The 21,965-nt window shown below is 45.8% G+C and overlaps 3 protein-coding genes and 1 pseudogene across 15 annotated transcripts; all 4 read right to left on the bottom strand.

Moving 5' to 3' along the window:
* Positions 1 to 1,044: 1,044 nt before the first annotated feature.
* LOC123191452 (zealexin A1 synthase-like) lies at positions 1,045 to 2,463 on the bottom strand. The gene is made up of 3 exons (XM_044604181.1): positions 2,450 to 2,463; positions 1,730 to 1,826; positions 1,045 to 1,653 (listed from the first exon to the last, which is right to left on the bottom strand). Exons 1-3 carry the CDS (start codon positions 2,461 to 2,463, stop codon positions 1,045 to 1,047), a joined length of 720 nt encoding a protein of 239 aa, XP_044460116.1.
* Positions 2,464 to 2,907: 444 nt separating this feature from the next.
* On the bottom strand, positions 2,908 to 14,414 carry LOC123187287 (ATP-dependent DNA helicase PIF1-like). 13 transcript variants are annotated; one of them, XM_044599108.1, is made up of 21 exons: positions 14,295 to 14,414; positions 14,138 to 14,206; positions 13,978 to 14,042; positions 13,319 to 13,404; positions 12,070 to 12,405; positions 11,731 to 11,971; positions 11,531 to 11,641; positions 9,979 to 10,053; positions 6,704 to 6,847; positions 6,341 to 6,613; positions 6,165 to 6,267; positions 5,958 to 6,088; positions 5,795 to 5,876; positions 5,629 to 5,701; positions 5,382 to 5,497; positions 4,764 to 5,271; positions 4,613 to 4,671; positions 3,733 to 3,820; positions 3,587 to 3,648; positions 3,389 to 3,488; positions 2,908 to 3,305 (listed from the first exon to the last, which is right to left on the bottom strand). In XM_044599108.1, the coding sequence occupies exons 10-20, from the start codon at positions 6,471 to 6,473 to the stop codon at positions 3,404 to 3,406; spliced, it is 1,440 nt and encodes a 479-aa protein (XP_044455043.1). In that variant the 5' UTR covers positions 6,474 to 6,613; positions 6,704 to 6,847; positions 9,979 to 10,053; positions 11,531 to 11,641; positions 11,731 to 11,971; positions 12,070 to 12,405; positions 13,319 to 13,404; positions 13,978 to 14,042; positions 14,138 to 14,206; positions 14,295 to 14,414; the 3' UTR covers positions 2,908 to 3,305; positions 3,389 to 3,403. The 13 variants fall into 13 exon arrangements, 12 of the variants coding, with proteins under 12 accessions (XP_044455043.1, XP_044455047.1, XP_044455042.1 ...); XM_044599112.1 differs by lacking the exons at positions 11,531 to 11,641; positions 11,731 to 11,971; positions 12,070 to 12,405 and having other exon boundaries at positions 3,389 to 3,492; XM_044599107.1 differs by lacking the exons at positions 11,531 to 11,641; positions 11,731 to 11,971; positions 12,070 to 12,405.
* A 1,279-nt stretch (positions 14,415 to 15,693) lies between these two features.
* On the bottom strand, positions 15,694 to 17,520 carry LOC123187291 (zealexin A1 synthase-like). Its single transcript, XM_044599113.1, has 2 exons — positions 16,548 to 17,520; positions 15,694 to 16,437 (listed from the first exon to the last, which is right to left on the bottom strand). Exons 1-2 carry the CDS (start codon positions 17,463 to 17,465, stop codon positions 15,829 to 15,831), a joined length of 1,527 nt encoding a protein of 508 aa, XP_044455048.1. The 5' UTR covers positions 17,466 to 17,520; the 3' UTR covers positions 15,694 to 15,828.
* A 2,926-nt stretch (positions 17,521 to 20,446) lies between these two features.
* Positions 20,447 to 21,610, bottom strand: LOC123184564 (protein STRICTOSIDINE SYNTHASE-LIKE 10-like; annotated as a pseudogene).
* Positions 21,611 to 21,965: the final 355 nt, after the last annotated feature.

The raw sequence follows: 21,965 nt of genomic DNA, 5'->3' as shown, positions 1-21,965 counted from the left end.
GTGATCGGTCCGCCCGTCTGGGTGTTTGAGACGTGTTTGGGGCGCATGGCTGTAGATGCACTACGGTGTCTAAATTTTTGAAAGTCAAACTTTGGCTACTAGCTAGTCCATAAAAACAAAGGCTGAGAGTCTATAGTCCCGTCAAATGGAGGGACGACACCACCAAATAAATTATTGCATTCTAAAATATATCCTTGAAAATACCCAAAGCCCATTTTACACTACCATTTTCCTATAATGCATGAGAGACAGAGACAGAGAGAGTTTGATATTACATAAATGTCATTTTTGTTTTTTTCTCTCTCCTACTTTTTAAGGGTATATTTTAATCTATGGTCATTCTACTATTCATTTGTGAATGTCGAGAGTACATATGTATTGGGTACGGAAAAGACTTTTCAAAACTGTTTGCAAACTACTGGGATTATTGCAATTGAAAATTAGATCTCCGAAAGCCCAAACCACTCGTTTTTTACAGTAGCTAGAGGCCTGCCAATTTTTATCCTCCTTGATTTTGCTTGTGACATTCGGTACACTCATGCGGCTTGTTGACTTAGCCAAACATGGAAGAAGATCCCATGTTGAAGAGTCCTTCGTAGACGTCTTGGTGACACTAAGTACACATTCTTAGTCAGTTGTTGGCTGGTGCCCATAGTTCTTGAAGATGGTATTTCCATTGTTGTTCGTTTGAAGATTCTCCAATGCAGTGGTTGACGGTACCCTCGGTAGGGTGGTGACGTGGCCGAAAGTACTAGAAAGGAATTTACACAAGGAGTAGATCTTTGAAAATTTAGCTTGAGCTCATAATATCAAACAAAGAAAATCAGATTGGTGATGGGAAACCACATATTTGATAATCAATACAAAAATATTATTGATTTTTTAATAAATCATGAAAACAGTACAATACAATAATTACTATAATTACCACCATGACACCCTGGTAACAAAATGTTCAAGGAATTTGTGTGCAATATGCAGCTGGAATGTTCGATCTAGCCAACCTAATCGATCACATCCACTATGCGACATCTTAAGCAGGCGCTAATTAAGAGGCACACAGACTTCAGCATGCAGGTATAGGTCATTCTTCCGACCGACGGCGATGCCCATCTCCTCCTCCATGTCCAACTCCCCTCCGGTAGGAAGCTCCCAGTCAAAGTGGTAGAGGAGGGCGGCAAGGGCCAGCTCCATGCTAGACTGTGCGAACAGCATCCCCGGACATATCCTCCGGCCTGCCCCAAACGGTGTGTATTCAAAGTTGGTTCCCTTGAAGTCTACTTTGCCGGACTCGAACCGCTCCAGCCTAAACTCCTCCGGGGCATTCCAGTGCTTGGGGTCTCGGCAGATTGCCCACGTGTTCACAAACACGGTGGTGCCGGTCGGCACGTCGTAGCCGAGGACCTTGCACGCCTCGGTGGGCTCACGTGGCAGCAGCAGGGGCACCGACGGATGCAGCCTAAGCGTCTCCTTGATGACCAGCCTCATGTATTTGAGGTCAGCCAGGTCGTCCTCGGTTACGCTTGGCTTCCCTTGTAGGTTGTTACGTACTTCGTCTTGTGCTTTTGCCATGGTGGCTGGGTTCCTCATCAACTCCGACATGGCCCAGATGAGAGTCGTCGCCGACGTCTCGCTCCCAGCACTAAACAGGTCCTGCAAATCATGCAAATTTAGAAAATTAAAATTTACTAGTTAGTGAATGAAAACAATTAGTCGGGTGATAGCTTACCACTAATAGACATTTGATGGCTCCCATGGTAAAAGGGACCTCCTGGCCGCCTTCCTTGGTCATCCTTATTTCTCGCATGTCCTTTTGGTCACCTTTTCTAGCAAACGGTGTATGTGGCTTTAATTTTTCATTGCCGGCATCTATATCCACATAGCCATGTATTGGATCCAGATGGGGCGTTCACTTTAGTCTGTAGAGGTGGTCTCTGGCTGCGACCAACATTTTTTGGAGAAGGGGTTAAAACCTCAGGCCTCTACTTCTAGGTGCAAGGTCAACCACCTAACATGGATTTTCTTCAACCAATATAAATGATGTTCTATTAGTAGGCAATGTCAGACCCAGGATATGAAATTGGTCTTTGGTTAGCAGATTACCAAATGTCAATTTTCACCACTTGTTGTAAGAGCTATGCCATACTCACTCAGTTCCAGGATGTAAGAGCCTCTACAGCCGGACTTTGCAAATTCGGCACATCAAACGCCCGCGACACCTTCAATGCAATGCGGAGGGCAAACTCCTCGTCAAGGTCGACGTCGGAGCCGGAGTGACTGCTGGAGCTTGAATTGCGCTAGATTGGATCGGAATCGGAGAGGGGAGAGGAGAGTGAGTGAGATAGGGTTCTGAGCGAGGAGTCGGATTGGGGTTTTTTGTGGGATGGCCGTGGGGTCGGTGGTGGGCTGGGCCTGCCAGCTCCGACATGGCGGACGCGCCCGGGCGTACCCAGGCTGCCCCATATCCGCCCAACATTTGGGGTGCATATGAGGGGCGCCGGACAGCCCGGGCGTTTGAGGCCGGTTTGAAGTGCCCGGGTAGGTCGATCTTTTATGATCGGTCAGTGATCGGTACGCTCGTCCAACTGTTTGAGACGGGTTTGGGGCGCCTGGTTGTAGATGCACTACGGTGTCTACATTTTTGAAAGTCAAACTTTGGCTACTAGTCCATAAAAACAAAGGCTGACAGTCTATAGTCCCATCAAATAGAGGGATGAAACCACCAAATAAATTATTGCACTCTAAAATATACCTTGAAAATACCCAAAGCCCATTTTACACTACCATTTTCCTATAACTAGGTAGGAAGTGATTAAATGCAGAACATCAAATGAGATCATAGTATAACCGTCATTAACTATCATTACCAAACGATCATAAACAGAAGTAATCGATAAACATATGATCAATACATAAGAGGTCACATGTGCATGATCGATCATGTTTAAGTACACACATGATGATATTACATTGACGGTTCTTTAGTTCAGTTGCTAGCAGATGGCTTAGCATACACTAATAGTTGAGCTCAAGTCTTATACAGACATGTCCTGACTGATAGCATAGAGGTAGGATACACACATACTTAGACTACAATAGGCAAGGGGTATCAGTCAGATGCAGTCACATTTACTGCCTGATATGGTTGAGGTAGAGCAGACATAATGTACAATAAGGGCAATGCAAATTTGCACCAACTTAGAAAGCCCAGCGATAAACCAAAAGCGCTTCATCCTCCTCTTGTGGTTGATTCATCAAGCATTTTCATCATTTCTTCACGCATCCACAAACAAAAGGATAAGGTCCTGGATACACATAACCAACCACGGATCAACTGAATGCTCATCACAGTAGTCATTGAAGCAAGGAGAAGATAAAACGGGCGTACCAAAAGGGCGAGCACTCAACAACACCTGACCTCTTCGGTCTCAGGCCCTCCTTGAGTTTTTGTTTTTTTGAATGGTGGTGCCCTCAACAGCCAATGGCACCTCGCTTAGTTCACAACAGAGAGGGGAAAAGTCAGACCCACCTACTCGTCAGCGATGGATCAAAACAGGAAGCTCTGGAGGCAATTAGAAGTATATACCTTGTAGTACCGTCCACCTCTTCACCTAGGACAGCAGGACCATCGCCCAGCGTTGCATTTTCCTAGAAGCCCAAAGAACACGCAACTCAATTAGATAAACATGTTACTGATATTGATCCAATGCTTGCAAAAGATGGAAGGAATACCTTAGATTTGTCAACTGGGAACAAAGGCTTGCGAACGTCAGCATTCGTTAGTTCGGTTTTAGAAAGGCCTTTCTTCAAGCCACCGCCGCTGTAGACAACGAAATGAACAATCTTCAGTCAATAACAATGACCTAGACATTGACACAGCTCTCAATCAAGAATTGGTTTGATTGTTAGATCTAATTATTATTGTATCTAGGTCATCTCTTTCCACCGAAACCATACCGAGTACAACAAAAATGTAGAAATGTTGTCTCAAGATAAGCACCAGAAGTCGGCTAAGACAGACAAGGACTACAAATTGAAAGGCATCTTAATATACATATGGTCTACCCGAAGGCGACCAAGGACAATGACAAGGAGGTGCTAATGCTCTTTGATGCAACAATCTTTTATTCATAAAACTTGTATTCCTTAGCTATTCATAACTTGTATCCTTAGCTAAATATTTATTCAATGTTAATATGTTGATGTTGTTTTAGAAGTTATAGGACACACAAGAGGCATGTCGACTGCGATTTTTTAGACTCGGCTAGATACTTGTATGCTTTTTGTAAGATGGACGCCATCAGAAGACATGCATTAACCTCGAGCCTGGTCCGAGGTACATTAGAACTATGAACTATCAATCAGCCGATCTCAAAGGATATGTATAGAGTGAGTGCAATACGCCAGTTGTCAAAATAAAAACCAAAGAATAAATTGAAATTAAGTACTTTAGGTATCTTGCCAACCAATCACAGACCAAACATGAGTACATATGAATGCTAGTACTTTGACACAATTGTATGGTAACTCACAATTATCATGCTTGCTTATGTAGCCACACACATGTATTTCACATGGAGTACTTTATTGACAGGACAACCCATTAAGCCACCTTTTATTGACGGACGGCGGGGAAGCAAGGGTCGATTGAGAGCCAAGAGCAACAGCAACCTAAACAACATATCGGTTAGAGCTGATAAGAATAACTGCACAACCGAAAATAGCAACAACTTACATGCAAGATACAACACACAAAATCATACCTTTGCAAACAGATCACCGGAGATGAGCAAGACCGGGACAGATCCAACAGGTAATGCAGGAAGAGAAAAGGCACCAGTATCAGTTGAGAAGCTTCCAACGGGCAACACTAAGGGTGATACATCACCAGAACCAGGACACCCCACATCACCAGTAGAAGGTCCAGAGGAATCTGCCTTGCGATATAAAACCGCAGAGCTCGAGGTCTTTTCCACAGGCACATCTATGCTGATAACTTGGAAGGATGTCTCCTCGGCATCAGGCATAAAGCTCTTTGAAGAGATAGACACCACAAATCTGTACTTCTTGCCAATCAAAGTGGATATGTCTTTAGGGATGCCTGGGTCTCCACGTGCTATTTCAACAATCTCTTCAAGGGTTGTACGATTGGAATACCCTTCACGTAGCAAAGTGATCAAAGATTTAGCAACAATCTCTTTTCCAACCCTGTCGAAGAAAATAAACTCGGCCTCCCTTGAATCGTCAGTGCATCTGAAGCATATGCGATATCTATATGAAATGACACATTATTTTACAGGGAAAAAGAGAAGAAAAATGTGCATGATGAATAATAATGCCTTGGCATTGCGTCGGTGGAGGCACATGTGGGGTCAATGCACCTGTAGACAGAGCCATGTCGCTGTGCTGTTTTATGGCACTTCTCACAAGACATGAACCACCAACGCTGACCAGGACTGAGCCTGGACAGAGTGACCGAGCAGAAGAAACGTGTGCTCTGCAAAGAAACGACGTACCACAATATCAGAATATATCATAGCTAAAAATCCCACACTGCCACACACAAACAAACGTAAGATGGTCCTTCAAGTCGAGAAGTTGACCAACTGCTTTAGTTTGTAGATTGACCTGTGCACTTTTCTCATCTGCGGTTTGACCAGGAAGAATAATTTTCGTTACAGGAGAGAACTTTCCTTGGAGGCTACACAAATCGGAGAAGAAGAAATAAGTGTAGAGTCAAAATAGCATATGGACAAAATAGAAAGCAACAAACAGCCCAGTACAATCGTAGCACCTTTCATGAAATTGGGTGATGTCAGAGATATCATCATTAATGTACCATCGGCATGCTGCGCTACCACTAACCCCCCTGCGTCCTACAAAACATTCAAGAAAAACACCAAGTCAAATAGAAAGCGCCAGATAATAAAATAGGCTTCACCTTATCTAGGACTAACCTTCATAGTTTTTAACCAGGGTCCCAACAATTAGAGCAATGACTGGTCCAGTTTGGCCTATCTGCATGACATCATCTCCATCAAAGGCCTTTGCCTGCTCTCCCCACAGTACGACATTGATCTGATATCCACTACACACACAAAAGAAGAGAATTGATATGAAATCTAGCAATGTCCAGAACACAAGGTAAATAGTGAGCAACAAACCTCGGGTCAGCGAGAGTGATAGTTCGCTTTACAGAAGGATCAGCTCTGTTAGAGCTGTGGTATACCATGGCATCAGACACACCGACAATAAGTCCTAGGATGTCTACATAATCAGAGGGAGGACAGTTAAAAGCATAGACAAAGAAGCTGCAAAAATAAGAAGGCAATAAACACACCTGTGAAATAGTCAGGGTTCTCAACCGGCGCAGGAAGATGAGCCAAAGCAGTGAGTGAGTAAGTACAGAATGGGAATTCAATCTCTTCATCAGCTGGAGGGTCGGTTGTGGTCAAACGGTTGAATCTGATCATATGTGGTCCAGCGACAGGCTTGAAATAACGTTTGTTTGGAAACACCAAGAACTGAGAAATCACATAAGCACGGCCTTCACGAATCCTGGCGCAAATGTAGGAACCAGTTTCTCAGAAATCTCAGCATACATGTGGTTGCCCTGCAAAGACAGAACAATTATGAGTACAATAAGTCTCAGCCAACACCCAAAACTAACATGGAACACATAATTCAAGATGAAAGCAAGTACCACGGCATCCATAAGAACCATGTCAGTGTGCTTGATCGGACCAGTGTCAGTGCCTCCACGATGGTTCCATAGTCGTGAGACATACACACAGACTGAATCGTTGCTATTTCCTTGTACAAGCTCATCTAAAGCAACGATCGCCATCTGTAACATAATCACAACAACAAAAGTATAGCATTTGTGGCCAAAGGAATAGTACTAAAACCAGTAACACAGGCAAAGGTGGCAATTTGTTACAGGAGTCACAGAGACAAAAGATTCATCCAACAGATTCACAACACCAAGCATAATAGGCGTAGACACGAACAAAAGACCAGCCACACCAACCACATGCATGAACAAAAGATCAAAGAACACATCGAACTTATATATAGCTAACCCAATGGGTATCTCCAAAAACAGCCGCTGTACATAGTTAAGAATCACCTATCCAGATCATGGAAGGATCCCAGCAGATCGCAATATCTCTGGGAAGACCACATTTTTAGTCTCGGAGCCACATGTACCATCCTCGCACTCTATAAGGATTTTCAAAGAATTCCTCGAAGTAACACGGGAAACTGCCACATACAACTGGCCGTGCGTGAAGACAGGTTTCTTAAGATAGAGACCAATAGCAGACAAAGTTTGTCCTTGGCTCTTGTTTATTGTCATAGCATAGCACACACGTACAGGGAACTGCCTACGTCGAAGCACAAAGGATGATTTTGTTTGTTTTGCCGTCAATTCTATCCGGGGGATATAGACAATATCACCCACGTACGAACCAGTCATAATAACAGCCTCAATGACACGATCAGCTAGGTCCTTCACAATAAGTCTCGTGCCGTTACACAGACCATTTGCCTGACTCAGGTTTCTGAGAAGCATGATAGGAACACCCCTTTTAAGAGTCAACCTATCATTTGGAAAATTAATAATCTTAACAGAATTCAAGTACTCAGTAGGGTAGAAAAGGTTTTCCTCTTGCACGGCCTCTCCTGAGGTATCTACAGAATCGGCACTCAGGTAATCTTTGCCAACAGAAGGAACTAAGACCATCACATGAGTATTGATCTCCTCGGCAAAATCATTAGTAGTCGACAGAATAGCCCTTCCTTGCAGATAGGCGGCATTCATATAGTTAGACTCAAAGTCATTGTAAATAGAAGAAACAATGGCCCCTATGTGATCACCGTATGTTTTAACCAACAGATCATCATGTATTTCTATCCAAGAAGGGTCAGATTCATCCCCTTTATGCGTGGTAGGTAATCTACCCTCTCCAAGATCGAGGACCCATTTACTAAATAGTGCAACACTTTCTTGCACACTGGGATCTGCATCTGGCATAGCCAAACGCATGTTAACAGTAAGGGACAACACTTTGACAAATCTCCACAACGGAGAATTGGTAATTGTTGCGTCAACTATCTGAGGCCTGGTACCACCCTCAATAACAAGAAGAATTTGTCTAAGATCCCCACCTAATACCACAACCATCCCACCAAACGGGACATCAGAGAGTAAAGGGTCATCTGTAGAAAGGACGTCACGCAAGGTCCTATCTAAAGCCTCAAAACACCTTCTATTCGACATAAGCGCTTCATCCCAGATTATCAAGGAGGTCACCAACAGTTTATGCAGGCGTGAGCCTCTCTTTATATCACATACCATTTCATCATCATTATCGATCGGCATTTTAAAACGGGAATGAGCAGTCCTCCCACCTGGCAATAAGAGCGACGCAATACCAGAAGATGCAACAGTTAAAACTATCTCCCTTTTACCCCGTAAGAAAGCACAAATAGCATTCCATAGGTAGGTTTTCCCGGTACCCCCATACCGAGAAACAAAAAAGAATCCTGGCTCCTTGGCCTGAAGACATTGTAATATCGCCTTGTAAGCAACAATTTGATTAACATTCAGGTTCTGAAGCAAGACTACCGCTTCTTTAGCTAAAGCAGGTGCATCATAAGATAACTCCTCATGGATTAATCGATTTTCAATAAATAATCCAGTGTCGCTGATCCGTGGTGGCAAATTAAATTTACTTATGTTAGAACCACGTTTCACAAATAGCTCAGCTAATTCATCGAGAAGTATGTCTCTAAGTCTTGACACAGGAGGATCATAAGATTTGTTATTTAAAGCGGATCTTAGCCCATGTTTGATGTCATCAGCCATACTCTCCCAATATCGTTCAAAGAAGTTTATTTCATCCTTAACAGTACAATGAATAAGCATGGTCACAAACAAATGCCTAAGCCGGTGCCCAAAACCCCAAACCATCGCTTCATCAAATGCAATGTACCATTCATTATCATCGCCTAATAAACCCCGAGCAGCACACGCCTCTCTAAAGGTAGGATAAACACGCCCTTCATAGGTCCTAAGGTCAACACAAGATCTACAACCCTTAACAATCATTAGAAGCATTCGCAGGTAATACAGTTCACCAACAGAAGGATAGACATAGTAGACACGACCAATATTTTTACAACCTTCTCTCTCATGCCATGATCTCGTTTCGGAATCCCATGTCCATTCAGTTGGGAAATCACAATACGTTAAAGATCGAGCATGTTCATACAAAGCATTTGCAACAAACCATTCAGTGAGCATGGTTTTTTTTTCAAGAAGTCTGAATCAACAATTTTCTTAAGGTTTGTTTCGGAACGAAAGCGAATAATATTCATTCCAGGAAGGTGAATAGGGAGCCTCTCTACTGAAGGAAACCTACAGTGTATGGCGTACCCAAATATACGCCACAATCCATCATATTCACATATGAACCGACATCGTAAATACTCTTTGACCTCATCCATCGGCCCTCCATCTTCTATCCCATCAATTTTACCCTTACCCTTTGACTTCTCTAATAGGACTTTCGAGTAATCGGCGCCTTTAGTCACATACTTAAACAAATACTTCATGACCTGGGTTTTGTTACACCACTCAACATTAATATGACCCTGGAAACGCTTAAGCACAGCCATATTATAAGGAACCACCCACCTGTTATCAAGATAGTGCCCATCTATAAATTGTACGACCTTCGTCACGACGTCGATATAACGCAAACCCGTCTTCATCTATGACTGTTTCGTCCCTAAATTCCTTAGGAAAAAATTTAGAACAACACCCTTTCTTCATGCAAACACATTTATCGTTCATTTTACCACACGGACCGTGCATCATGAATTCAGAGACTAAGGCATAGCCTAGAGGGTCCCCCAATGGATCTGGTATCTCAGCAGAAATAAATGCATCTATGCCATCAGGTCCTATCATACCTTGTTCTCCCTTCCGCCAGATGAGTATGTGAGCATGAGGTAGTCCCCGCTTCTGGTGCTCAACAGTATAAAGCACTGCAAAATACACAAAAGGGATTAAATAATTTAGCATCAACACATAGCAGATATCATACAAATAGATAGTGGGCACAACAGAGGTGATAAGAACAGCAAAATGTAGTACCAGCCTTTACTTTTCCAAAGGCTCTTCCGGACGTAATATCATGGAGATACTCAATCAACTTCATGTGGTTAACCCTGATAACAATATCTTCCCTGTCATGTGGTTTTTGTCCTGGTTCTAGCGTCTGTGTAATTTCTGGCCACTTGGGGTTGCAGGTGAAAGTGGTGAATATGTCAGGTGCACCGTGCACCCGGCATATGGCAAGGCCATCTTGAAAGTTCTCCTGAAAGTAACGATGACCACCGGTGTGGCTCGAAGGCAGGATAATCCTTTTACCTAGAGTCGCACCATCAACACAACCACCACCAACGGCATCGGTGATGCCCTGCATATGCTCAGATCTAAGTTTATCTTGGTTTCTCAGTATGTACCATAGTCTGTTTTCGTCAATGCAAGCTCGTGCATCAACAACAGCCTGGGACGACAAAAGACCATAACACAAGAATGGGTTTGGCTGGTCACCTCTATAATGGCATACATAACGATAGTAATCCTGCATGGTCATCTTTCTACGTGTATTTTTAGTAGGTGCACTACCACGAGCGGCAACTGGCAATGAACCAGGAGACGTACCAACATTCCCAGTACTACCAGGCACATCGATATCATCAGCTAGCTGAACAGACATATAAGGAACATCTATCTGAAACCCCATTTCCCCACGCGGAAAAAGCAAGGGATACTGCAAAGGCATAAAGGCAGGTTTAAGAGAAGCGATTTGTTGCATGCCTTCCGAATGGCTGGAAATAATTATATCGCGTGCAGAGGTTTCAACAGTAAGGTCACCCACAATCAAAGCAGCAAGCCTCGCAGACGTGGGCAAACTGAACTGTGGGCCATCACCATCGGAAGGACCAATGATTCGTATGGAAATTTCTTCGATAGGCTCATCGCCACTATCTTCTATGATTTTACTTGCCTCTCTAAATTTCTGTACCAATGGATTGAACTCATTAAGCATATCTCTCAGGCCAACCACTATATCCTCATCTATTTGGTCCACAGGGTTATCATCCGGATTTAAAGCACGCATCCTATGGGCAACCTCATTTGCTGGATCATATATATAAAGCTCGGCAAATTTAGGAGTGTTAGGGTCTTTTGGCTAGAGAGAACCTATGCGATGAGACACCTGGCCACTAATTTTAAAGACCTTGGGACCCCGAGAAGCATTCAGCGAACGATCAATAGTAGCACCCATCGAGGTGAAGGCGAACATACAGTTGTATTGATGTATATTTCGGAGGAATTTCTTGGCACGAGAAGTTCCATCAAAATGGAGAAGCTCCCGGAGAAATGGCGGGGGCTCCTTGAAAGGAGGGATAGAAACCTGACCACCTTTGCAACAAAGATTGTAGACAATCTTACGTTTTGTATATGATGATTTTCCCTGTACCCTCTCCTCGTACCAGAAAGAAGCACCACAATATCCATAGATATAATCTGGTGTACCAAGGTACGATACATCTGCATATGAAGCTAATAGCCCCAACGAAAAACAAACACCAATTATAAAAGCACAGGCAAATCACAAGGCAACAAACAAACAAATCCGAGGACAATGATACCTTTAAGCGGCTCAGCAAATGCATGATCGAAACCACGCCAGTCTTTCGGCAAAGGGCCCATAACAATATGGTCTAGCATGACAGACAAAACTAACAAGTCCAGGTGGGTCTAAGACTGAGCTAAGCAATTGGAAAACGAATGGACCTTCAAATCCAGAATGGCGCAGCTTTCTAATTGCCTTGCGCTTCCTGCGGTTCAACGCCGCCTCAACCTCACTCACATAGGGTAACCAACCATCTCCTAAACATTGGTCAGGGAACACAAGAAGAACAACATCAGATGCTATCACAAGGCCAAGGGTCTGTATTACTAAGCAGGATCAGGTAGCTCTAACTCACGTTTATGTTTGCGATTCTCGATCCCAGGTGGGGCATGGGGCACATAACGTGGCCGAATGACAGGAGGAGCAAGATGAATTCTAGGAGGGGAAGGAAGTGTGCCACCAACCCTACTACGCCCACGCCCCCTTCCACGGGAAGGGCCACCAACAGCGGCACGCCCTCGCCCCCTTCCACGGGAAGGGCCATCAGTGACAGCACGCCCTCGCCCGCTTCCACGGGCAGGGCCATCAGCAACGGCACGCCCACGCCCACTTCCACGGGCAGGGCCATCAGCAGCGGCACGGCCGCGGCTCGGTCCACGGCCAGGAGGCATTGAAGGCCTAAAAGTACATCCTAAGCAGAACCCAAGTCCAGAGAACATGATGGTTAAAGAGCCGCATACACACATTTCGTACAATCCAGCATGATCTCAGCATGACAATTAGGAAACGGTGGTAAAAGTAGCAACAATGAACATAACAATGATTAAGTAGGTACATAACAAATACAAATAATGTCTAAAGAGCAGTTCATTTATCTGAATACAGCCACGCCAACTCCAATGTACATTTTAGGAGCAATGGAAAACAAAAGAAATAGAAACAACTCACACAATATAAATAAAAACTAAATATTGCACGCCGTCGAGACCAATCTGGCGTGCAACATCTGCCGCTGCAAAAGGACATCATGGTCAATCACAGCAACAAGGGCATCGGCACAACCAACAGGCACCGCAGACCTAACCATCGTTGCAGCTAAAAGAACTGCAGAGCGAGCAAGCTCCCTGTAAGTCGACATACACTCAAAATTATAGTCCAGAATCACAAACCCATACAAACTCTGTAAGAAGCAAATGGCCTGGAAAGCAGCCTTCTCGTAAAGAGAGAGAAAATCCACACCATCTTGAGCCCAAAAAAACCTCCTCATGCTCCCGGAATCACTTCCGGGCACATCAAATTCGAGCTCAACTCCTCCGAGCACGACCCCATCGTCCATTATCTCTCTCAAGTACGAATGGAATGGCAACGAACACCGGGTGGCAACCACATCCAATAGATGCATATACGAACAACTCACAGCAAACATCCTGCCACCCACAAAATATAACCTAGAATAAGGCCACTCACACAAAAAAGCTAGAAAGCACCCCAAAACCAAAACTTAGAACCGATCAGCCAGAAGGTAGTGCCCAAAAATAGACCCCACCATAGATCAACATGCAAAGGTAAATAACAGTAACATAAAAAAGTTAGAAGAAAAGCACCTGAGAGCTAGGCGAAACAGCTAGGCGAAACGTGTCAATGGGAATGAATAACAGCTAGAGACACCACAACAACTGCAGCGACGAACCTGGCACATAACAGCAAGCATAATTACAGTTTATCAGAAGCTTCCCACAGAAATGCATCATTACTTAGTGATGTGCAGGACAACACATCACAAACCATCATCATTTTACAATGAGGAGCGAGTTATGTGCCGAACAACACAAACTACGAATGATGTACAACCAATCTTACACATTAGAAATAACAACACCCAAGATTATAAAAGATACTGCCAATTGTTTAGTGCTTGATTTTACAATACACCAACTGCGATAAAACAACAGCAACCGAGTGCACACACCTCACAACCATCATACAATCACACTTGCTTGCATCCATGTTTTGCATCTGTCACAAGCTGTCATGGTAAATCTCCTAAACCTGAACATATGTAACGACTGTACATCCATTTGCTTTGCATAGTCTTCACGTGAATACATAATTAGTTTGATACCTAACTATGCTGTATAAATTGTTATAGTTCAGTTTGATTGTAATCTTACATACCCAAACCAGACAACCATGCAACGGCAACAGCGGACAGTTAAAGAATCAACAAAAAATAAACGCATATGTGGATGGTTCAGATCCGCACCTGAAACAGAAAAGCAGGACCAAGCACGGCCAAATCCGAAGAAGGAACAAACCATATCCACCTCCCTGTTCATCCGCAAAGAACAACCACGGCGTGAGCCACGCACGGATGCACAGCGAGCAGGAAAAACGAAAGGACTAACAAAGAAAGAAGAATGAACCTTTCCCATGGCGACGGCCGAGCAAACGACGGACGACGGACGCGAGCGTGTGGCCAAATCCGGAACCAACTGCAGCACGAGGACGAAGTCAGCCTAGCCACGAGGAACGGCCGCGAGAAGGGGAAGGATGGATGGAGAAGAGTGCGGGACGACGTACCTGAGGCAAGGCGAGCACGTCAGCTCCAAATCCGGACCGAGCGGCGGCGGCACAGAGAAGCTAGGGTTCGTGAGTGGGGGGAAGTGAGGAGCGAGGGGAGAAGGTGGATGTGGTCGCGTATTTGTATCCCCTCCTGGCCCAAGAAGCGAAGTGACGAAAATGGCCCGGTGGGGGCACAATATTTACATATTGATGCAATTGGAATTTTATCCGACGGCCGAGCACGATCGCGGTAAAGATCCGGCGGCCCAGAGCGATCTTATCCGAGATCAGACGGTCAATATTAGACAGGGAAATCGATCGGACGGTCCACATTCGCTAATCGATGTGAGAAGCTCATTCCCTCCCGGTCTTTACTCCTGGGATGCATGAGAGAGAGACAGAGAGAGATTCATCTTACATAAATGCCCCTTTTGATTTTTTCTCTTCTCTCTCCTACTTTTTAAGGGTATATTTTTAATCTAAGGTCATTCTACTATTCATTTGCGAATGTCGAGAGTGGGGAAGTATCAGGTGATACCATTGCTTACATGATACCATGATACCAACTTGCAAAACTCAAATTTAAACATATCAAAAAATTCTGAAAAAATTATGAATATTCACAACACATATGTCGACAACCCTTAAAAAATTCAGATCAAAATTCGAAATACACAAGAGAAACAAAAAAGACAAATTCATATGTGAATAGTGGCATTCTAGCTTTTGTCTTCTTTTGACACTATTCATGATGGATTTGTCTTTTTTCTTTCTCCCTCTCTATTTCGAATTTTGATCTGATTTTTTTAGGGGTTGTTGACATATGTATTGTGAACATCCATGATTTTTTCAGAATTTTTTGACATCTTTAAATTTGAGTTTTGCAAGTTGGTATCATGGTATCATCTAACGACTGGTATCACATGATATTTTCCCTGTCGAGCGTACCTATATATTGGGTACGGAAAAGACTTTTCAAAACTGTTTGCAAACTACTGGAATTATTGCAATTGAAAAATTAGATCTCCGAAAGCCCAAACCATTCGCTGCTTGTTGACTTAGCAAAACATGGAAGAAGATCCCATGCTGAAGAGTACTTCGTAGACGTCTTGGCGACACCAAGTACACATTCTTAGTCAGTTGTTGGCTTGTGCCGATAGTTCTTGAAGATGGTATTTCCACTGTTGTTTTCTTTTTTAAAGATTCTCCAATGAGGTGGTTGACGGTACGGGAAACCACCAATACCCTCACTACGGTGGCGAACGTGGCCGAAAGACCAAAAGGGAGTTCACACAAGGAGTAGAGTTTGGAAAATATAGCTTGAGCTCATAATATAAAACAAAGAAAATCAGATTGGTGATGGGAAACCATATATTTAATAATCAATACAAAAATATTAGATTTTTTTAATAAACCATGAAAACAACATAATACAATCATTACTACATTACCACCATGACACACTTGGTAACAAAATTGTAATATACAGCTGGAATGTTCGATCTAGCCAATCTAGTCGATGGCATCCAGCATGCGACATATGAAGCATGCGCTAATTAAGCGGCACAAGGACTTTGGCATACAGATACAGGTCGTTCTTCCGGCCGACGGCGATGCCCATCTCCTCCTCCATGTCCAACTCTCCTCCGGCAGGAAGCTCCCAGTCAAAGTGGTAGAGGAGGGCGGCAAGGGCGAGCTCCATGCTAGACTGCGCGAACAACATCCCCGGACAGATCCTCCGGCCTGCCCCGAACGGTGTGTACTCGAAATTGGTTCCCTTAAAGTCCACTTCGCCCGACTCGAACCGCTCCGGCCTGAACTCCTCTGGGGCATCCCAGTGCTTGGGGTCTCGGCAGATCGCCCACGTGTTCACAAACACGGTGGTGCCCGTCGGCACGTCGTAGCCGAGGACCTTACACGCCTCGGTGGGCTCACGCGGCAGCAGTAGGGGCACCGACGGATGCAGCCTGAGCGTCTCCTTGATGACCAGCTTCATGTACTTGAGGTCAGCCAGGTCGTCCTCGGTTACGCTTGCCTTCCCTTGTAGGTGGCTACGTACTTCAGCTTGTGCTTTTGCCATGGTGGTTGGGTTCCTCATCAACTCCGACATGGCCCAGATGAGCGTCGTCGCCGACGTCTCGCTCCCGGCACTAAACAAGTCCTGCAGAATAGAAGAGAAGGTCATTTAACTTCCAAATCATGCAAATTAAGAAAATTAAAATTTACTAGTTAGTGAATGAAAACAAAATAATTAGCCAAGCGGCAGCTTACCACTAATAGACACTTGATGCTTCCCATGGTAAAAGGCGCATCATGGCCGCCTTCCTTCTGTACCCTGAGGAGCACATCCAATAGGTCCTCCTGCTCCTCCTCCTTCCCGTCGCCGTTGGACGCAGCGGCGGCGGCCTTCACCTCCTCGTGCTGCTTGATGGCGCACTCGATGAGCTCGAAGCCCTTGGTGTGATTCTCCCACGCCTGTCGGGCGGAGCCGCTGACGAAGCCGATGAGCCGGGATGAGGGGAAGAGGTCGCCGAGGTTAAACCCAGAGAGGATCCTGACTCCCTGCTGGAGCACCTCAAGGAACTCTTCCCGCCTACTGAACCTGTCCCCGATCATGGCGCGCACGGTCATGTCCGCGATGAGAACGGCGAGCCGCTCGCTGACGTTGACGGGCTCGCCGTTACCGGCACCCGCTGCGATGGCTGCCACGAGGCGCCCCGCCTCCTCCCGGACGTTGCGGAACGACTGCACCCGGCGGGCGCTGAGCAGCTCCATGATGCAGATCTTGCGGAGCTGGCGCCAGTGAGCGCCATAGGGCGCGAACGCCACCCCGACCCCGTCCGACATGAGGATCTTGGTGGTGGGGCTCCATGGCCGCGTCGCGAACGTGACGTCCTGCGTCTTCATGACCTCACGCGCGGCCTCGGCGGACGAGGCCACCACCACCGGCACCTCGCCGAGCTTGAGGTACACCAGCGGCGCGTCGCCCAGCCGGTGCGCGATGTCGGCGAAGGCGCGGTGGACCAGCGGCTTGCCGGCGAGGTGGTGCAGGCTGCCGATGACCGGCAGCCGCCAGGGGCCAGGCGGCAGCTTCTGCCCAGCGCCGCCGCTGCGCTTTCTGATGTGCTTGAGGAGTAGGAGGGGGAGCACAAGAGCCAAGACGAGATAAACTGCTTGCTCCATGGCCATGGCGGCGTGTTGCTTTCTTGAGCTAGGCACTGTGGATGTGGAGCGGGGATCGTCGACTGACTGCACAATGCTCTCCTATAAGATCGGCGGCACTATATATAGGCAAGCGGCACGGACCAAGTCATCGTTCACTCGATTGAATGGTATGAGTGATTGCACGGCAAGTTTGCTTGTTGCCCGGAACCGCCCGCCCGCCCGCCCGTGTCGTCGTCTTCCCGGGAGCGATAAGGATGGGTACTAGGAAGGAAGTGTCGCTGCACATGCATCTGGACCCGTCAACAGAAAACGTCACAGTTTGGAGGATTCTATAATCATGAACGGCGGCCGAGAGTATTCGGATCGAGATTCCTGCTTGCTTTCAGGTGATCGGCGATGGTTGCGCGATCGTGTCTCGCCCTTCGTCCACACATCAACACCATGGCCACCTCCATGGCCGCTCAAGCCACCCGCGCGCGTCTCTTCCAGGAGGGCGCATGCATGCATACATCCCAATCACGCAACAAAGGTTTTTTAGTGCGACCGGGCATTGTTTTTCATACAGAAAAGTCCTTTGACTGAGAGCAAAAAAGAAAAAGAACACGAGAATCGGCCATTTGAAAATAGGAAATTTCCAACGGGACCAAAGGAAGCAAATTTTACACCGACTGTTTACCCCTTTGTGAACAAGGGCATTGTCAGGTCCAAAAACAATGTCAATTTTTTTCTTTCTTTTTTTTTGCGAGTGAAAAGAGTTTTATTCCGTTATAACAGAATTACAGTCGAGAGGCAGAAATTCCTCAATACATGGCGGCCCTCTATATTTGTAGCCATACGGCAGTGGTGCTCTCCGTACGACTATACGACGCCAACCGATCTGTCACCCTATTTTGCTCACGTTTAATTTTCAAGGGAATAAACTCTCCATCTTCCATAAGAAACCCGATCTCCGCCACCAAATGCCCGTGTGCCAATCTCGACAAGCCATTCCCCGTCAAAGCTGACAGCGCCTCCGAGGAGTCTGACTATGCAATAATCGGGCCATCACTATGATGCAACGCCAATACATCCCCTGCATCAAAGCGTGTAACTCTGCCTCTGGTGCGTCATTACAGTTAAACAAATAGCAATATGCCGCGAAGACCACCGCGCCATCAGGTTTTCTCATGATCATGTCAATAATGCTACATACACCATGATGTCCTATCCACCCGCTCCGTCGTCGCAAATGTATATATATGTACGAAAACTGAAGAAGTGTTGTTTTTGCAATGAACATGAAATGATCCAATCCTTATTCCTCGCATGCCTTCTATAGCAGACGGTGTACGTGGTTTTTAAATCTTTCACCGACGGTATATCTAATATGTTTGGAAATTTATCAGGAGACAAACCCACTTAGCAATCTCAAATCTTATTCTGGTTTATTTGTTTTCTTTGTTTTGAAAAAACTTTACAAAACTTGGACACAACTTTGCATTGAAATTGACTTTTTGGTAATATGCAAAGAATAAGCATTTAATACTGCAACTTTCACACTCTAATATAACTAGCACACAACTTTTGCACTGAACTTTTTGTAATATGCACATGCAATTTCCGCGCTATTGTATAATTAAACACGTAATGTATAGTATTTGCATGTATACTTACACACACAAAATTAATGTTTTCAGGAAGCATGAACTAGTGGCATTGACATTTTCCTTTATAAGATGAAAGAAGATGCAAAAAATAAAATAAATAATGACAAAATAGTCACACTATTACATATAAATTTGATTTTTATAATATTTGAGAATGAACATGTAATGGTGGATTCACAAATAAGAAGTTTCTAAGAATGAATACCCTTAAATAAGAAAGAACATGAAATATAAACTAAAAAAAGTTTTGAAGACTGTATTAGTGGCATTGGTTCTTCTAAGAATGAATACCCTTTAAGAAGAAACAAAATAAAATAAAAACTGAAAACTTTCACGCAACTATGCAATGAAACCACACTGTTTATAATATATGCAAATGATAAACATATAATAGTGCAATTTATGCACTCTAGGATAATTAACACACATATTGTATAGTATTTGTTAGAATAAATCCGAGGCGCTCCGTCGATCTACCGAGGATCAAGCAATCACACAAGCACGACACCGAGATTTGTTAACGAGGTTCACCGATATGGCTACATCTCCGGGGCCTGACTATGGGCGCTCCTCCCCATGACACCGCTACAATACCGCACCCGGTCGCCCTGGACACCGGCACATACCGCCGGCTTCCCCTGCGTTTCGGTGCTATTATGTTGGCATAGGTTACATCGTGTGTCTACCCCCGCTATATATGAAAGGCCTAGGATACAAGTGTCCTACTTGGACACGACTCCGTATCCTGTCTACACACCGTACGACTCCAAGTCCAACTGTAACCTAACTTGTACAATAATATTCGACACAATTCTAATAGTATTTGTGTGTAAAAATTTACACTCATCCAACATCCCAAAAATACCCATAAAGGAAAAGGAAAAAACTAACTAAAAACAGAAAAGGCAAAAGCAAAAACACATAAACATAGAAAAAGAAAAACTATGGGTTTCAAGCTCAATAAGAAAATTGATAGACCCAAAACAAGGGTAAGTCGAAAATTCAACCCGAAAGCCATGAAAGAACACAAAGAGGGAAAAAGAACAGCACAAATCTTGACAAAAGAATCAAAGGTCAGAAAATAGACTGACCCAATATGAAAACCATGCAAGCGTACGGCCTTTGTTCGCCAAATAGATTTAGTGAATTGAGAGAATTTAAATAGCTATTTAACTGGACTTTTTGAACCAATGTATTAAGTTTTAGGACGTGCACGCACACTGCCACACGATATGTGCATGCCAAAATGTCCCATGAAAAGAAACTTCCACCCAAGATTGAGAACAAAGAGAATTCAAAAAATGAAATATTGTCTTTGAATTTATGTCAAACTAAAAACGAGATCAATTACGTCCACCAACAAATTTTTAACCTACATAACTGACCATGTTATGACAATCTTCTAACAAAAAAAAGACTAGGCAACTAGGCCGATATAATCGAGCTCGACGGAGCCGAGCCACAGCTGTCCTTTCCTCTCCGTCACCTCGCTGAGCGTCACGCCCTTGGCCGCCGTCAGCTCCTCAACCTCCACGCCGCCGCCGTCGAGCCGGACACCAACTAAGTGCTTCACGGGGGCTGTGGTCGCGCCCGGGCGCCCTTCTCCTGGTTCAGCGCCACCCAGTAGCCGCCCTTCCCGTCCCTCCGCACGTTGTCCGGGTAGCCCGGCAGGTCGGCGAGCAGCTCGTAGTGGCCAGCCTTTGGTCCCTGGAGATAGTACCTCTGTGCCTGGCACGGCACCGTGTGCGCGACGACGATGAACGTCCTGTCGTAGCTCACTGCGACGCCGTTGGGGTACGGCAAGCCGTCCTTGAGCACGGTGACCTGCTTCGTCTGCGCGTCGTACTTGAGCAGCCTCCCCGTCGCATCCGCGTTCATCATGATCTCCGTATTAAATCTGCCGAGGTCAGTAGTTTTAACTTTCGTATTACCAATTTGTGAAGTTGAGCATGCAGAAGGGATCTGGATTAAGTACGTACCTTCGTGGATATGTCACGCTGCTGTCGGTGAAGTAGACATCACCGGTGACCTGATCGATGTCGATGCCGTTGACGAAGTTGAACCGGACTCCATTGGCCGTCGTGGCAAGCACCTCGGCCTCGCCGCCGTCGGGGCCAACCCTCATGAGCCCCTTGTACGCGTCGGCGATGTAGAGGTCGCCGGACTTGCGGTGGAACGCGAGCCCCAGGGGCCGCCCGCACAGGCTCTCGGTCTCCTCGGACGGCGCCACAGGCACGGTGCACATGGGGAACTTCCTGTAGTTGGCGTGGTGGGCGAAGGTCGTCCAGCCGACGGCGCTGCCGCCCCACTTGAGGACGCGGCCATCGGAGACGCCGGTGTAGGGGCCCTGGCCGCGCGCGTCGAAGGCCAGGCTCTCGGCGCCGGTGACGCCGTTGGGCAGGGGGAGGTGGAGGCTCCACTCCGTCGGGCTGGTCTTTACCTCCGCGGCCGAGCTGCCACAGAGACGACGAGAAGAGCGAGCAGGAGGACGAGCCACCCGCTCGCGGATCCGCGGCGCCCCATGAGCTGCAGCGCCGGTGGTTTCGTCGGAACAAACGCTGCGTCGATCGAGCAGAACGATTTGCGGGTTTGCGTGAGTTCGTTTACGGCAGGTAGCTAGAGATTTAAAGGGCACGATCGCATTGCATCGGGAGTTTGAATTCGAACGGCCATCTGATTCAGACTTGTAACGTTTCTCCTCCTTTTGAGGAGATTCGGAGTTGTAATCGTCTGCGTCGCGCGGAGGTGGACACTTCTACGGTGTGGTGACACGTGTCGGATCTGATGGACGTAGACGAAGTGCAGGCACGTATCATACTCCAATCTGTGTCAGTTCACCCAACGGGATTTTCCAAAGACTTGGCTACCTGGTGTAGGG

This window comes from Triticum aestivum, chromosome 2A (genome assembly GCF_018294505.1).
Source record: "Triticum aestivum cultivar Chinese Spring chromosome 2A, IWGSC CS RefSeq v2.1, whole genome shotgun sequence".
In the NCBI taxonomy this organism is placed as follows: Eukaryota; Viridiplantae; Streptophyta; class Magnoliopsida; order Poales; family Poaceae; genus Triticum; species Triticum aestivum.
This window is presented reverse-complemented; position numbering and strand designations above follow the sequence as displayed.

Excerpts from the sequence above, each read along its gene's own strand:
- LOC123191452 (XM_044604181.1), bottom strand. Across the intron at positions 1,654-1,729 it reads CCATCAAATGTCTATTAGTG|GACCTGTTTAGTGCTGGGAG; the intron begins GTAAGCTATCAC and ends CATGATTTGCAG.
- LOC123187287 (XM_044599103.1), bottom strand. The coding sequence starts at position 9,307 with ATGCTCACTGAATGGTTTGTTGCAAATGCTTTGTATGAACATGCTCGA.
- LOC123187291 (XM_044599113.1), bottom strand. The coding sequence starts at position 17,465 with ATGGCCATGGAGCAAGCAGTTTATCTCGTCTTGGCTCTTGTGCTCCCC. Across the intron at positions 16,438-16,547 it reads GCATCAAGTGTCTATTAGTG|GACTTGTTTAGTGCCGGGAG; the intron begins GTAAGCTGCCGC and ends TCTATTCTGCAG.